General features: G+C 47.8%; 1 protein-coding gene across 1 annotated transcript; it reads left to right on the forward strand.

The window, feature by feature from the left end:
* The first annotated feature begins 1,473 nt into the window (after nt 1-1,473).
* LOC141966937 (somatomedin-B and thrombospondin type-1 domain-containing protein-like) lies at nt 1,474-13,782 on the forward strand. The gene is made up of 5 exons (XM_074920217.1): nt 1,474-1,729; nt 5,061-5,255; nt 6,202-6,280; nt 7,972-8,148; nt 12,830-13,782. The coding sequence occupies exons 1-5, from the start codon at nt 1,501-1,503 to the stop codon at nt 12,945-12,947; spliced, it is 798 nt and encodes a 265-aa protein (XP_074776318.1). The 5' UTR covers nt 1,474-1,500; the 3' UTR covers nt 12,948-13,782.
* The last annotated feature ends 310 nt before the right edge of the window (nt 13,783-14,092 follow it).

Here is a 14,092-nt window from a genome sequence, read left to right on the forward strand (position 1 = left end):
TTGTTGGCAGGGGAACTTGGAGCATGGCAGCGTCAGTGCTGGAAACAGAAACACCTGGGAAGTGTTCTCCGTTACTGCCCCTCAGTTAATTGCACAAGAGCTGGGCAGGCCTCTGGTTTGTGTTGACTAATTAGCTGAGTAATGCAATCTCCTTTCGAATGTTCTTCCTGTTCTAGATCAAGAATGAGACATACATTGATTAAATTACTTACCAGTGGTCAGATAGTGACTCACTGGCAGAGGCAGGAATTAACACCTGCTCGTGATAAACTCCTCCCTCTTAGACCCCCCAGCCTCTTATTTCTAGTGCTCTTCTCTTTCCTCTCCAGATCTATTTGCCTCTTGCCTACTGTAGGATTTGTTACATGTGCAATTTCCAAGGTGACAATATCTGACCACTGCCAAGTAAATGAGACATCTGTCCTTTGCTACAGATGTACAAAGAAGCTAAAGTTCCTTTTATTTATTATCTTTTTGGAACCTTTTCCCATATTATGCCTGAGCTGGTGCAGTGCCAGGTCTCCTCTGCTTCCATGCCTCCAGCATTACACATGATGAAGGTGTTAGCCTGCCCTCTAATATTATTTTCTGTTCTTCTAGAAGCATCTTTGCTGCAGTCTCCCTGAAGTGGGAACACTCTGCCCATACTGTTAGTACAACAGCATAATTGGTTGCAAAAAAATCAGTGGGTGGGTTTTATAAATCCCAGTTCAGTATTCAGCAAGGTATAACATCTGTTGTGATCAATATTTTAGAGCAAGTCTGTTTGATAAAAAGTTACAGTAAAACCTTTAGCTTCCTACTGAATAGCTAAATAATTCACAGGAGCGGCGCTAATCACTTTAGGCTTCTTGCATTTGAAAGTAAGCAGAAAATTCAGAGTAATTCTGTAGAGAGGCAGTATCGCCAGCTGGATCTGTTTCTTAACAAGCTGCTGTAGCGGGAATGGAGTACCTTCAGGTTCTTAATGGCTCCTGAGGTCTGCTGGAGTCAAATCTGGCCAAAAAGTGGTCTCTTCTATCGCCGTTTTTGATGATAATCTTTATGATAATTTGGCCGGTCAGTGCTAGCAGTCAAGAAATGATAAATGATACCCTTTAGTTTTAAAAGTCTGCAGCAAAGGAACTATTGGGTGCGTGGGCATCAGGAGACGCCGCGAAGGTGAAGGCAAAGAAGCGCCGTGGTGGCGCTGGGAGAATCCGAGGGGCCCCGCGCCCGGGGAGCACCTGCGGGGCCGGGATGGGGCGCGGGGCCGGGCCGCGCCGCCGCCCCCCCTCCCGGCGCCGCCCGGCGCGGAGCGGGCTCTGCCCCCGCGGGGCCGACGAGCAGCCCCGGGGCGAGGCGGCGCCCCCGCCCCGCCCGGCCCGCCCCGCCGCCTTCCCCCGGCCAGCGGCGGGGCCGGGCCGGCTCCTTCCCCCTCCGCGCCCGCTGCCGGCCGCCGCCCGGGCCGGGCCGTGCCTCGCCGCGGGGAGCGAAGGTCGGCGGAGGCGCCGGGCCGCCATGGCGGGGGGTCCCCGCTGGGCCGCCGTGCTGGCGCTGCTGGCGCTGCCGGCCCTGCCCCGCCGCGCCGCCGCCGGCTGCGCCTCCCGCGGGCTGTGCTGCCCGGGCCGCGACCCCGCCTGCCTCAGCGCCGGCCGGCGGCCCGACGGCTCCCGCGGGCCCTGCTACTGCGACCAGGCCTGCGCCCGCACCCTCGACTGCTGCCACGACTACGCCCAGGCCTGCCCAGGTGAGTGGCCCGGCCGGGCGGCGGCCGCTCCCGGCTCCGGCCGGCCCCGCTGCCCCCCGAGCCCCCCGGCACCTGCCGCCCGCGGCGCTCCGCTTCGCTCGGGGAGGAGCCACGGCGGGCGGCCGGAGCGGGGACGCTGCAGGCGCTTCGCCCCCCGCCTGGGTTGTGGCTCTCGGAGGTGCGGGGTCCCCCCGCAGCGGGAGCTGGCTGGGCGCGTCAGGATGCTCTGTGTTCGCACAGGACAGAACCGAGAAACGGGCCGTGTCCTGCCGGAGCCAGAATCCCCCGTCCCTTGCCCTCCTGCGGGCGCGCTCAGATGTGCTGCCCCCGTCAGCCCCGGCCCCGGGCAGAACCGTGGAGCCGCAGCTCCGGCGTTTGCTCTGGCCAGAGCCTCGGCCCCGGTGCCCACGCAGCTGAGTGCCGGGGTTCCCGGGCAGCGCTGCCTCCAGAAACGCCTTCTGCTAAAGCAGACATGAATTAGGAAGATAAATTGTTTTAGTGAGTGGTGCAGTCTCGTATTCCCTTCCCACAAACAGCATCCTCAAGGAGTCTCACCTGCTCACATAATGCCTTTTTTTTTCCCACCTGCATAGCTATGCCTTAGAAGAGTTTTACTCCAGGCAGGTGGGCAGACATTCCCATGATTTAATTGCCTTTTTGTTTTCAAGAGACAGCTGGAAATTGGGTGGGAAATAAGTCGTTCCGCCATGATTTGACGAGCTATGTCTGAAGGAGGCCAGGTGGTGGGTCTGCAGGCCCCAGCCCCCAGGTGCAGCAGTGAGCAGCGGGGGGCTGCCCGGGGGTCCCGCAGCGCCGCCTCAGCCCCGAGGCAGGACACCCCGGCTCTGCGGGGGCGAAGGGGGCACGGTGGTGCTGGGTGACACCGTGACTCCGATGTCTGAACATGGACGGGCTGCCGGTGCCCCCTCAGTGCTCCTGTGTGTGAATCCCGCTGCTCTCCGCAGCCATCAGGGGCAACTGGGATGGACAGGAACCCCTCGTGTCTCTTCATGTTGCAGAAGAGTAATAAGAAAAAACGTGTTTGCAGGCCCTGTTGCGCGTTGTGACGGGGTAGAAAAGGGCAGTCACGGCTCCCTGTCTGTGCTGGGCACCTTTGCAGCGGTACCGCTGCCCCAGCCTCAGCCTCGCTGCCAGCCCGCTGCCATCCTGTGGCTCACTGGAGGAATAACAGCATCCTGCTTACGGCTGGTTTTGTGCAGGATGGGGTACTTAATGCATTACTTCTTGTGATTCATTTGTGCTGGATGTAAGGGACCCAGTTCTACTTTGGCTTGTGTTGCTTTTGTAGCATGGCCTTTTTTCAGTAGTTTTCTTTCTTCCACCACTAAAGAGTTACTTTATCAAACTGACTCGTAAAGCAGAATATTAAGGCAGAGGCATTCATCTGGCACCAAACAAAACTGAAAAGAACAGAATATTCTGAATAAATCAGATGCACAAAAATATTATAATGTTCAGTAGCCTACAATCCAATGTTCAGGCTTCTTTTGTGGTGCATTCCTGCCTTTATGAAATGTCTCGGTTACTTAGATCATTGATTTAATTCCTAATCTTTGAATAGGTTTAAAAAAATGTTTGTGGTGACTTTAGATGAAGAAGAAAAGCAATAGCGTTTGAAAGATCTTCCTAAAGTTTCTGAAGACAAGGGCAGTTTCAAACGAGGTTAACGCAGTAATTAGTGGTTATCTGTTTTCTGTGGAAGAATAAATTCAAGTATCAAGCTTGAGATGCTCAGAAAGGCTGGGATTCACAGCAGCATTTAACAGCTTATGTCCCAATGGAATCAGTGGGACTCTGGGCTTTAAAATGCCTTTGTAAATTGGCGTGCGAATGTCTGTCACTCTAAGGTGCTGAGCATCGGGCTTTTAATGGATTTAAATGGGCTCATCCACATCTTTAAACTGAGTAGTAGATTAGGAGTGGAGCTAGATTCAGAACCGAGGAATTTCTTGTGCCTGAGCTCAGCATCACGGGTCATTTGTTTCTGTCCTTGGGTAGTTTGCCTCTTGAGTACTCACAGGGACTTTGGTGGAAGGTACTTTAAGTGCAGCCCTTCTCTCAGTGCATGTAAAGTGGTGTGTGCTGGCCTTTAGCTGGTCACTGTGTGTGTGTGAGGCACCCAGTGGCTGAACCAGCAAGGTGGGAGACCTGGTAAGACACCTATTAATTGCTACAACTGAAGTTTGATGTACTTAGGGGTGCTATTGTGGTGTATTCTCATACACTGGCCCAGCTCAGTCACAAGATACAGAAATGCAAGGAGAGGGACTGTAGCCAACTGAGAGTAAGTGTGGGAAAAATAATATCTACATGAGTCTAGGCTGACCTGCAAGTGTTTTTCTCCAAAGATATTGTTCTTGATGATTAGGTTGTGTTGGTTAAGTACGACTGATCAAGTATATAATGGGCTATGGTTCCAGGCTGCCTTTGAGAGAGACCAGCAGGTGAATGTGCTTCTGCTCAAGTGATTCCTTGATAGGGAATCTACTAGTAGTAGTTCTCTAGTTAGTAGTTCTCTCCAACAATTCAGTCCTATGAAACTCAACTATGGGCATGCTTGTGGGGAAGAGATCACAAAAGGGGATATGTAACACAGGGAATGGTACCAGTGTCTTTCAGACTGCATGGGTGGGATGTTGAATGCTGAAGGAAGACATTTCTTTAGTTGCATGGAGGCCAAAGCTTAGGAGTTTAGCACTGTGGATACTGTGTGAGAGCAGGTAGGGATGCTCAGTGATGTGAAGATTTTTGAAACATTACTTGTGCAGGTTCCCAAAATTTAAAGCCATGAGTCATATCCTCAGAATATTTTGGGATTGGTTCCAACACGTACAAAGTAGAAGCCATCATATTTCATTTTGATTCTTTGGCTTAACTCCAGCCTGCCATGTTATGCTCCAGACTCCATGGCTGGTCATCATTTGCTGTGTGACATTTCACAAGAGAAGTCAGTAAGATTTCGGGCCTTATCTGCATGAAGGGTCTGCAACACCCTGTCTTTCCTCCTGCTCTTTATCCTGCTCTATCCCTACCACTCAATTTGATCTCATCTAATCTGAAAACTTCTCTCAGTTCATCCAGTGCAGTCCCAGTGTGCAGGGGAGGCTTGCAGTGGTGTAGGAGAGGGAGCTGGATGGCTGGAGCTCTTGGGCAGGTAATTTCCTGGGAACTGCTCAACCCAACTGTGGGACAGGTGTGAAATAAGGAAGGTTGTACTGAGCTATGCCAAAAACTGTCTTTTCTGGAGAAGACACATCACTGGCATAATTTTTGTAACCTTCCGCACCCCTGTTTGTTACTCTTCCTCCAGTTATCCCCTGTGTTGTATCTCAGTGGAGTGTCTGGAGTGGCTGCGCAGAGCCTTGCAAGACAACATACCGTGTTCGGAGGAGGCACGTCATCCAGGAGCCCAGGAACGGAGGAGAGGCGTGCCCTCCTCTGGAGGAGAGGGCTGGCTGCGTGGAGTACTGGACTTGGCAAGGAACAGAGTGCAAACAGTCCCTGAGTAAGTCCACTGAAAATCTAAGTGTCTGGGTAATCGGGGGGAGGACTCTTGTTTGGGTCAGCAGAGCTGATCTTTCTTTACTGTGTTTGAAAAGAGTTGTTTTCCAGACACCAGCATGTTTGCTCTAGGCCTGTCTGGTGTAATTGAGAACTGAGCTCTTCACAGAGGGGCTTAGAGATATCCTGGTACAGTGTTTGAAAGCAGTGCCTGCCCTTTGCTGTGATCTGCTGTTTTCAGAAGGGAAACATGACAGGCCTGTTGTGATCTCATTTATATAAGTGTAAGTCTCTGGCAGTTTTGATAGATTTGGTAGATTTATGCCTGTTTAAAACTTCTGTAAGTGGGTTTTGAGCACTTTTTTTCCCCCTTTTTTGTATATACATATTTTTATTTGATGAGTCATCTGTAAAGTCATGAAGGAGCAATACTCATCAAAGGCAAGATAGAACTTCTCTCCACTGAAGCAGAGTGCAGATGCAAGAGACCTCCAGCTAGTTTCTGGAGAAAAAAGTCTGATTTCAGCTTGTTCAAATCAGCATTTCATGATATACTTTTACTGATTTTTAGAAGAACTGCTTGTAGTTTTTGCTGGTATTTTGGAGTCAAAATCTGTACAGTTTGGATGCTGGCTACAACAGACTTCTTCAAACCCGTTGAGAGTTGGTATTAAGTGAATATTGCCTCCCCGCTCTGTCTTTTGGTTGTGTCTGATAAGTAGGCTTCGTCTGCTCAGGCAAAAATCTGCCAACAGTACAGATTCTTTTTTTGGTGAAATGGTTGGTGGTCATGGATAATATGAAAATACAGAGTTAGAATTGTTTTTTACTCCTGTTGAAGATAAAACTGTATGACATTAAAGGCCTATCTTTACTGTTTTACAGACATAAACAGCCTTAATGCAGTATTGCCACTTATGCTATGTACTCTTTCTCTTTGATATACACAGTCCCTGCATTAATAACAACAGGAGGGTTTGGAAAAGCGAGGAAAAAAAGAGCCACGGCTGATGGCAATGAAAGAGCAGGGTAAGTAGGAGGCTCAGGACAGGGGCTCAGTCATACTCCACCTTCAAGGTCTCTCTGCAGTTTGAGGCCCAGATTTTTGCTGATCAGAATTGGTGTTTCCCAGCACTTCACTAGAGCAGGGTGCTGCTCTCCCCCCAGCGACAGCCGTATCTGCAGTGCATCTGAAGGTTGTGGGTTTGCCTTGATGTAAGGCCAGTACAAGACTGAAATTCAGCTCTTACTTCATGGCATTGCTGCTGTTAAAGGTTGTATGATCAAAAAGCCAAAGGCCATTCACTTCGCTCTCTCCAGTGTGGAATCTGATGCACTTTTTTACATAAATGGGGTAAATTCTCAGGGGGCAGAGTTTGCTGTCATGTTGCATGGGAAGCACATCCCTCTCCCATTTCAGCCCCCCTTGCCTGTAACACTTTCTGTTTTCCCCTGCAGCACTGTTGCACAGCACAGGCAGGATTGTGCAGAAAGCTTTGAAGCCTTTTGCCTTCTGAAGACACAGCCATGTCAGCCTTCTCAGTCCTCTTTTCCAGCTGGGGTCATTGTTAGCAGCAACACAGTGCCAATGGGGAAGGTTATCTTCCACCTTGTAACCCTCATATACAGTTTTGCAAGCTGGTTATTCCCCAGGGGTTCTTATTGCGGTCTCTGGTGGTTTGCCTCTTTCTTATTGAGAGCTGCTGTTCCTGTAAATACTGTGTAGAGTTTCCCAGAGCTGCTCTTGCAGCATGAAGCAGCCATGCACTTGTCGATTTGTTTCCCCACAGGCTGTTGTACATGTATTTCCATAGTGCGTGGGTGCATCCATCCCCCTCACTTAAGTGTCTGAAGGAAAGAGCATCTGTTCACCCTGAACTTCTTGGACTCCTCATTAGTTGAGCCTTCTCCCTGTAAAATTAAAAAATGTGAGCACAGCTGTATTGCACACGTATTTAACCTTGCTCTCTTTCCTTCAGATAAGACAAGGAAGCAAACTGCTCATGTAGTTCAGTGTGCTACTTGAAGGTGTTTGGAAATCTACATGAAAACTGATAAAGAACCAGTCTAGACTAGAACCTAATTCTTTGCTGTGTTTGTAGATAATTACTGAACTTCCCCTCCAAACAAGGCCAGTTCTTTTGTGTTTTTCTCTCAGGTTTGGTTAAAATCAGAAGCACAGGAAAGTCTGACCAGGGCAGAAGTGCTGTGTCAATCTGGTAGTCCTCCCACTGAGATAGGACAACCTCACTCTGTCTTAGGAAGGAGAGCATCACAAGGAAAACCTTTACAGACTGAATCTTAGCTCCTGCTGCAAGTTGCTCTACAAAACCCATTATAAGTAACTGAGAGTAGAGGATAGAGAAACTGTGGTTCAGCAAATGGATACCAGACTTGGACCTGTTGGGGTTTTTTGGCTTTAGTCAAATGTTTGACCATTCTGTATCTCTAAAAGACATGCCAGTAATATCCGATGCTTTTTGATATGTCAGTTGAAAACACCAGCAGAGTAGTTTTATTCCCCATTTAACCTCATCAAAATGCAGGTACACTGCATGTTCTGGATTTTATGACCTTGGATGTGTGTGGGGGGGGTTTGTTTGTTTGTTTGTTTTCTTAATTAGTGATCTATGGTCACCCAGTTTAGTCTGGCTCTTCCAGTCCCATGGAAGGCTCTAATCTGGTTATTGAGCTAACCTACCTGATTATTTTGGTTGCAGGTACTGTGTTGAATTCCAGCTTGTGGCCATCATGCCAGGCTGCTTGCACAGCCACCACTCTCACACTCACTGGATGCAGTATCTCAGGGAGGGCCACACCGTCTGTGTGGAGTGTCAGCACCCGGCTTTAGACTCCAGAAGTCTACATTGTTATGGGGATGGCAGTGGAAGCAAAAAGTAAGAGTTTTATCTTTTGATTTCTTGTTGAATTATTTGCTCTTCTCTGTTGATCTGCTTGTCCCAGTTTCATAGTGCGTTGCGTGCAGCTCTCTGGAGCACTTTACGTGTATTAATTAGTCCTTGTTGCATACCATGAGTTTTCTTGCAGGGATTAAATGACCTGGTGAAGCTTACATATTAAACCAGTGTCAGAGCCAGGACTGAAGTGTGGGAGTACCTGTACTTAGTCTGCTAAATCTCATGGACGTTTTAAGTGGCACAGTTGTGGAGTGTTTTTGTTTAAAAGACACTCCAGCCATGCTTCTAAGGTTAACAGTCTGTCAGATACCAAATAAAACCAAATCTGTTTCTGAGTTTTAAGCACTGGGGATTTTGTTTCTACAAGTGACCCTTTATGAATATTTCTGACAAGTGGCAGCTGGTTTAGGGCCTTGGGGTATGTGCTGTCACCTGGGGTTGTGTGGAAATAATGTTCAATCTTTGCACTTCCAGCATCCTTTTCCTGGAAAGCTGGAGAAGGTTTGGGGTGATTGATGGGGACCACCCAGGTTGTACAAGTTGGGCAGACTTTAGCAAAGATGAAGGGAATAGCTTGAAGCTGTGAAACACATCTGTCGCAGAGCCAGCAACAGAGGAGTCCTGGCTTCCAGGCCTCTGCTGTGGTCTCTGGAGGCACAGGTTCTGCACTGCTTTTATCCTGATACTCTTAACCCCGTTGTGAGTTTATTAAAAGCATTCTCTGAAACTGGTTAGCAACCCTGCCTGAAAAAGTCATTGCCTGTCAGTGCTGGGCCGGGGTATTTTAAAAACTTAGATGAATGTTGGAATAAGCTCATTTGAATTAGAAACTCTGAAGTAGGATTGTCAGGCCTCAAGCGCACAATGTATTGCACTACCAAGACTGCCACTAATGACCTTTTTTAGGCAGGGTTTTTCTCAGACTTCTAATAAGAGGAAGTCACATTAGAGTCTTTTCCTTCCCTGCCTCAGCTTGTTATGTACAAAGGTTCCAAAAGCTTTTAGATAAAGAAAAAAAAGTCTTTAACTGTTATGGCCAGGAGTAGCTCTTACCTGCATTCAACAGGTAAATCATTATGAAAGCTTACAATGTTATTTTACTAAAACCCCGGAGCCAGACAGGAACATCAGATTAAGTGAAATAAAAAAGTATATTCAGGAATTCATTTCCTCATTGGGCTGTGAACAGAGGGAGGCATTTTCATTTGCCTGGTCTGGTGAACAGTGCTGTACTTGGGATGGAAGCACAAAGAAAATGGGACTGTGTCCTTCAGGAATGATGATCTGATCATCAGGTGTTGGCAGGCTGACGGCTGGAGAGGGGCAGCGATAATGGAGTTGGGATCAATGGTGACTGGTTCACTGAAGTCAGGACTCAGCCCATGTCTCAGCAGATGGTTTAAATCTATCCTAATTGAGCAGAGCCTAGAAATTGTTCCCAGAGTCTTGCTGGAGGTCTGTTAGATGAACTAGTGGGTCTGTTCTATTACAGGCATGTGAGAGTCAGCAGGGAAGCCAACTTCTAACACAGTGAGCTTTTACCCCTCCAGTGTTACTGCCTATCATGTCAAATGAAGTCATGTCTGTGGCATCTTCTAGGCAGGTATGAGCTCTCTATGCGTGCTGCAAGCTGAGGTACTGTGTGTGTTCACTTGGGTTCATTGCCAAGGGAGTAACATAGGCTTGGAGGACAGGCCCAGGCTGGCCTGAGCAGTGGACAAAGCTCTTGTCTACAAAAGGCAATGGAGATGCACTTTAAGCCTCCTTGAACCAGCAGTGCTGGGCAGCTTTGTCAGAGATGAATTTGTGCCTGGCTGGTGGAACATGAATAGTGGTCTGCAGCATCCTCATCCTGTGTATGATGTTTCATACAAATCTTTCAGATAACTCCCATGTATCCCCTAGATAGGTAACCTCCAGGGCATGGTCTGGCATTCTTTATCACTGTTTGACCTTACAGTGGTGGGTCAAGGAGATTGTTGTCCAGGGCTGGGTGTCTTGCTTGATTTTCTTAATATCAACATCTCATGTGCAAGTATTTACTATAGGTATTCTTCGTATGAACAGAGCTATCCCCTAATTTGTTTCCAGAAATAATACACCTTTTTTAGCAGGTTGCATGGAGGTAAAAACTGTCTTCTGTGATCTCTGAGCAGAAACTGGACTCTTGGTGGGGACAGCCATTGAGCAGGCTGAGGGAAATGTCTGTGAGAAGGATTCTGTATTCTGTTAGGAGTGGCTGTATCTGGGTGTGCAGTCTTGCAAGGGAGCAGTGCTCTGAGGGGCCACATGGTGAGCTCCTCAGGCTGGCATTCGCTGGCCAGGCGTGGAGGGCATGAATGTGATGCTTGTAGAGAAAGGTGGAAGAAGATGGGAAGAGGCACCTGTTGCCCTGAGAAAGAGGATGGTGGGAGGCCAAAGCTGATGCCAGTGCCTAGGATGCAGCCTGTGTCGGGTTTGCCTAGATCTGCTCACAAGTCTCTGGCTGTATGCCCAGTTCACCCTCATTTCAAATTTTTGCTGGTGTAACTCTGCCAGGAGACGTGGTCAGTCTGTGGTGACGGGAGGGTGGTGGTTAGGCCGGGTGGCCTGTGCCGTGGCGCGGGGGCTGCGCGGGGAAGCGTGTGCAGCTGCGCCTGGGCCACCCCCGCCCGCTGCGCTGTGCTTCTTGCCCTGGCGCTTCGGCAGCGTGCGCCAGCGTTTAGTTCCCCAAGATATTGTTCCAAGAGTGACTCTCAGGAAGGAAAACATCTGACAGAGTTTAAAATAAACTCAGCAATGCTGGTATATTTTGATGAGTGTTTCCTAATTATCTTCTTGTGTCTAAGTGGAGTCTGGCTTATAAATGCTTCAAGTTAGAGAGAGATGCTTGTTATCTGTGCCTTCCACCTGTCTCCCACAATGTAGATGATGCTAGTTCATTTTAACCCCTGTTATGCAAGCTCTGGAGGTTTCCCAAAGTCCTTGATTTATGGCCAGATCAGTGGCCATCAGGGGAGGATAGCTAGGAAGGTTATGATACAAACATGGCAGAGCATCGAACTAAGAAATTGATCTGTTAATTTTGGATCATCTTCTGAAAGATCTACAAATAAAGCACAGACTTGACATCTGTGAAATTGTTACTCAGCCTGTGTCTAGGAGGATCAGCTGCTCTTCATCATCTGGAGCAAGATGAGGCAGTTGTAGCACATGAATGTCCAGACTGCAGCAGTTTATGCCCATGCTTATGGGGCAGAGGGAGAGAGAGAACGGATCGACTTGATTTATAGCAATATCAGTATTTGCCTTCCTCACCAGCAAGATGAGAGTAAGCAAGTTTAGCTTATGTGTTTAAGGAATAAAGCCTTTTAAAGGTAAAGCTGCAACCCGGAGTTTTGAAGGATATGGGACTCCTCTGTGTGCAGCCTGCTTTATCTGAGATCTTAATCCTGCCTGTGCAGATTCTGGTATTTTGAAGTGACCCCAAGTCAAAAGAAAAATACAGTGAGCCTTTTCCAACCATGTGTAATGCATAAAACCCAGCTCTGGAGCATGACATCTCATTAAACCAAGGTTTATCCTTGTGGAGATAGAACAATAATTCCAGTTTCCACAGAACTGTTAAACAAGCAGAAATTAGGGATCTTTTGGGCTATTATGTGGGCAGCTCTCTGCACAGGGCAAGAGTTAATCCAGTTGTGGTATTTGTGCTTCTCCACAGGTCAGGGCTGGGACACACTAATGTGAGGAATTCCCTTAAACCACTAAATGCTAAAATCTGGGAAGGGGCACAGTGCTATAGCAAAACTTCAGTTTCTGTGGGCATTAGGCCAGCATTGCTTGGGCAGCCACTGATTGCAAAAAATGGCCGGTGGATCTGCTTGCTATATTAACAGGATATTTCTCTGTTCAGTTCTGGTCAATGTATTGATGGACTGCCTAGGAGAAAAGGGGTGGGTGAGTTGGTTGGTTGTTTTTTTGCCCTCTACTTAAGAGAGGTCTGTGAGTAACCTTGTTCCAGCGCTTGTGGGTCTGGTACCTCCAGCCAGCTGCCATCCAGAAGCCGTTGTTAGTCTGTAGCTCTTAGCAAGGTGGAAAGGCTTGGGCAAGTGTTCCACTAACATGGTTATCCAGACGCTTGTGTCCCTGCACCTGCTCAGGCAGACGCGGGCTGTGAATTGTGTGATAGGTGCTTATTCAGCATCTCGATGGCTATGGGTGGCAACAGAGTTCTGCCTGCTGAGAGGGAGCATGGCGTTACAAAGAAAAATGGAGAAAGAGGTGTTTTGCCCACTTTACAACCTGTCAGGTGTTTCAATACAGGAGTTATGGGGATGTTGGTGTGCTTTGTAATTGTCGCATGCAATGCTGGGTACCTCGAGGGAATGTTTCTGTGAATCCTTTTGGACTTAACATCTACAGTATATGTTGCTCTGGGTTTTTCCAGCCCAGTGTTCATGACTGATTGTGGCTTTATTTCACACTGTTATAATCCTATGGGGGGTCACTGTGGTTGCTTCTTTACAGAGGAAAGGCAGTATTGGTTCCATGGAGGGAAAACGGAAGTTAGCAAACTAAATGGGATTTACTGGGTGATTTAAGCCCTTGTTGTACAAGTGGCTGTCCTGCAGCGAAGGTGCAGCACATTAACTTTCTCCCTCTTATGATTGTGTTTCAGCAATCAGCTGTTGCACTGGCAGGTGGTAGGAAATCCTCGGTGCAAGGGAACCTGGAAGAGAATTCGCCAGCTGGACACTTGCTCCTGTCCTTCTGTTCACAGCTTCTTGTTCATCTAACCTGCTGACAGTCCCAGCAAGTGAGTGCTGTGTCGGCTTGTCTGGCACCAACGTGCAGCAGCAGTAGGAGCCACAACCATGACTTCTCTATGTCAGAGGCCATGCCACTTACTTTCAAGAGGTTGCTGTCCGTACTGAAGTATCCTGAATCCTCTCTGTCTGTGTATACTCCTTGATTCCCAAAGAAATCAGGCTGGCTGTGAAGTGCCAATCTCTTTTCTGCCCATCCATCCCTGAGGGAGGCCTGTCTGACCCCGATGACTTCTTGAAAATTCCCCCTTTCTTGAGAGGAATTAGAATTCACCAAATAAGAAATTGGACAACAAAGGCCATATGAACCCAGGTTTAATAATTATTTTCCTAAAGTCTCAATGAAGAATCAACAACACAAAATAATCTAACTCAAGTGCCTTCTTGTCATTGCAGTGGCACTTCTTTGTGGATGCTTCCTGCTTGTGCTTATATATCTTTTCCTTTTGTTTTCACCCTCCCTGGTCTCGTCATTTCATATTGATCCTCAGTCTTACAGAGGGTCGATCTTGTGCTGCTGAGATAATGGCAAAACTTAGAAATGAGCCTGTTCAAATCTGTGAGAATAGAAGGTACCAGGGATAAATGGGCCCCTGGACTTCAGGTTTCAAGGAGCATCTCCGAGTTGCCCCAGAACACAGTGGAGTCCTGGGGCTCTAAATAGGAAGTCATCCCAGCTGTACCAGGAGGACTAGTTATAGCCTTGTGTTTTCGACTGGAAAATATTTGAAATATTTTCTTTATATCTGCTGATTTATATTCATACTTTTCAATAAATGAAAATAAAGGACATAGAGACATTCTCCTAGTGTGTATCTATTCGATTAATCTGTGTGTGCCATCTTTTTAGCGCCTGAACCTGCTTAATTTGTTCCAGCCAATCTTGCTGCTGACTCTTCTGCTGCAGCAGGGAAGACTGGTGGAGAAGTTGCTGCTGTCCAGTTCCAGAACTACTCGGGATTTACAGGTGGAAGTCCAGCTACCACAATGCAGAAGTGGATGTGATATTTCTTGTAATATATACATACTTCTGAATCTGCTTAAACAAAATTACAGAATGGACTTGTGCTTCATGGCAGAGCACTGCAGTGGTAAGCATCTAGGTAACTAAATTT

This window comes from Athene noctua, chromosome 16 (genome assembly GCF_965140245.1).
Source record: "Athene noctua chromosome 16, bAthNoc1.hap1.1, whole genome shotgun sequence".
Classification (NCBI taxonomy): Eukaryota; Metazoa; Chordata; class Aves; order Strigiformes; family Strigidae; genus Athene; species Athene noctua.

Bases quoted from the DNA above. Each gene is read 5' to 3' on its own strand.
- LOC141966937 (XM_074920217.1), top strand. From the start codon at position 1,501: ATGGCGGGGGGTCCCCGCTGGGCCGCCGTGCTGGCGCTGCTGGCGCTG. The intron at 1,730-5,060 runs GTGAGTGGCCCG...CTCTTCCTCCAG, and splicing joins CTACGCCCAGGCCTGCCCAG to TTATCCCCTGTGTTGTATCT. The intron at 5,256-6,201 runs GTAAGTCCACTG...TGATATACACAG, and splicing joins AGAGTGCAAACAGTCCCTGA to TCCCTGCATTAATAACAACA.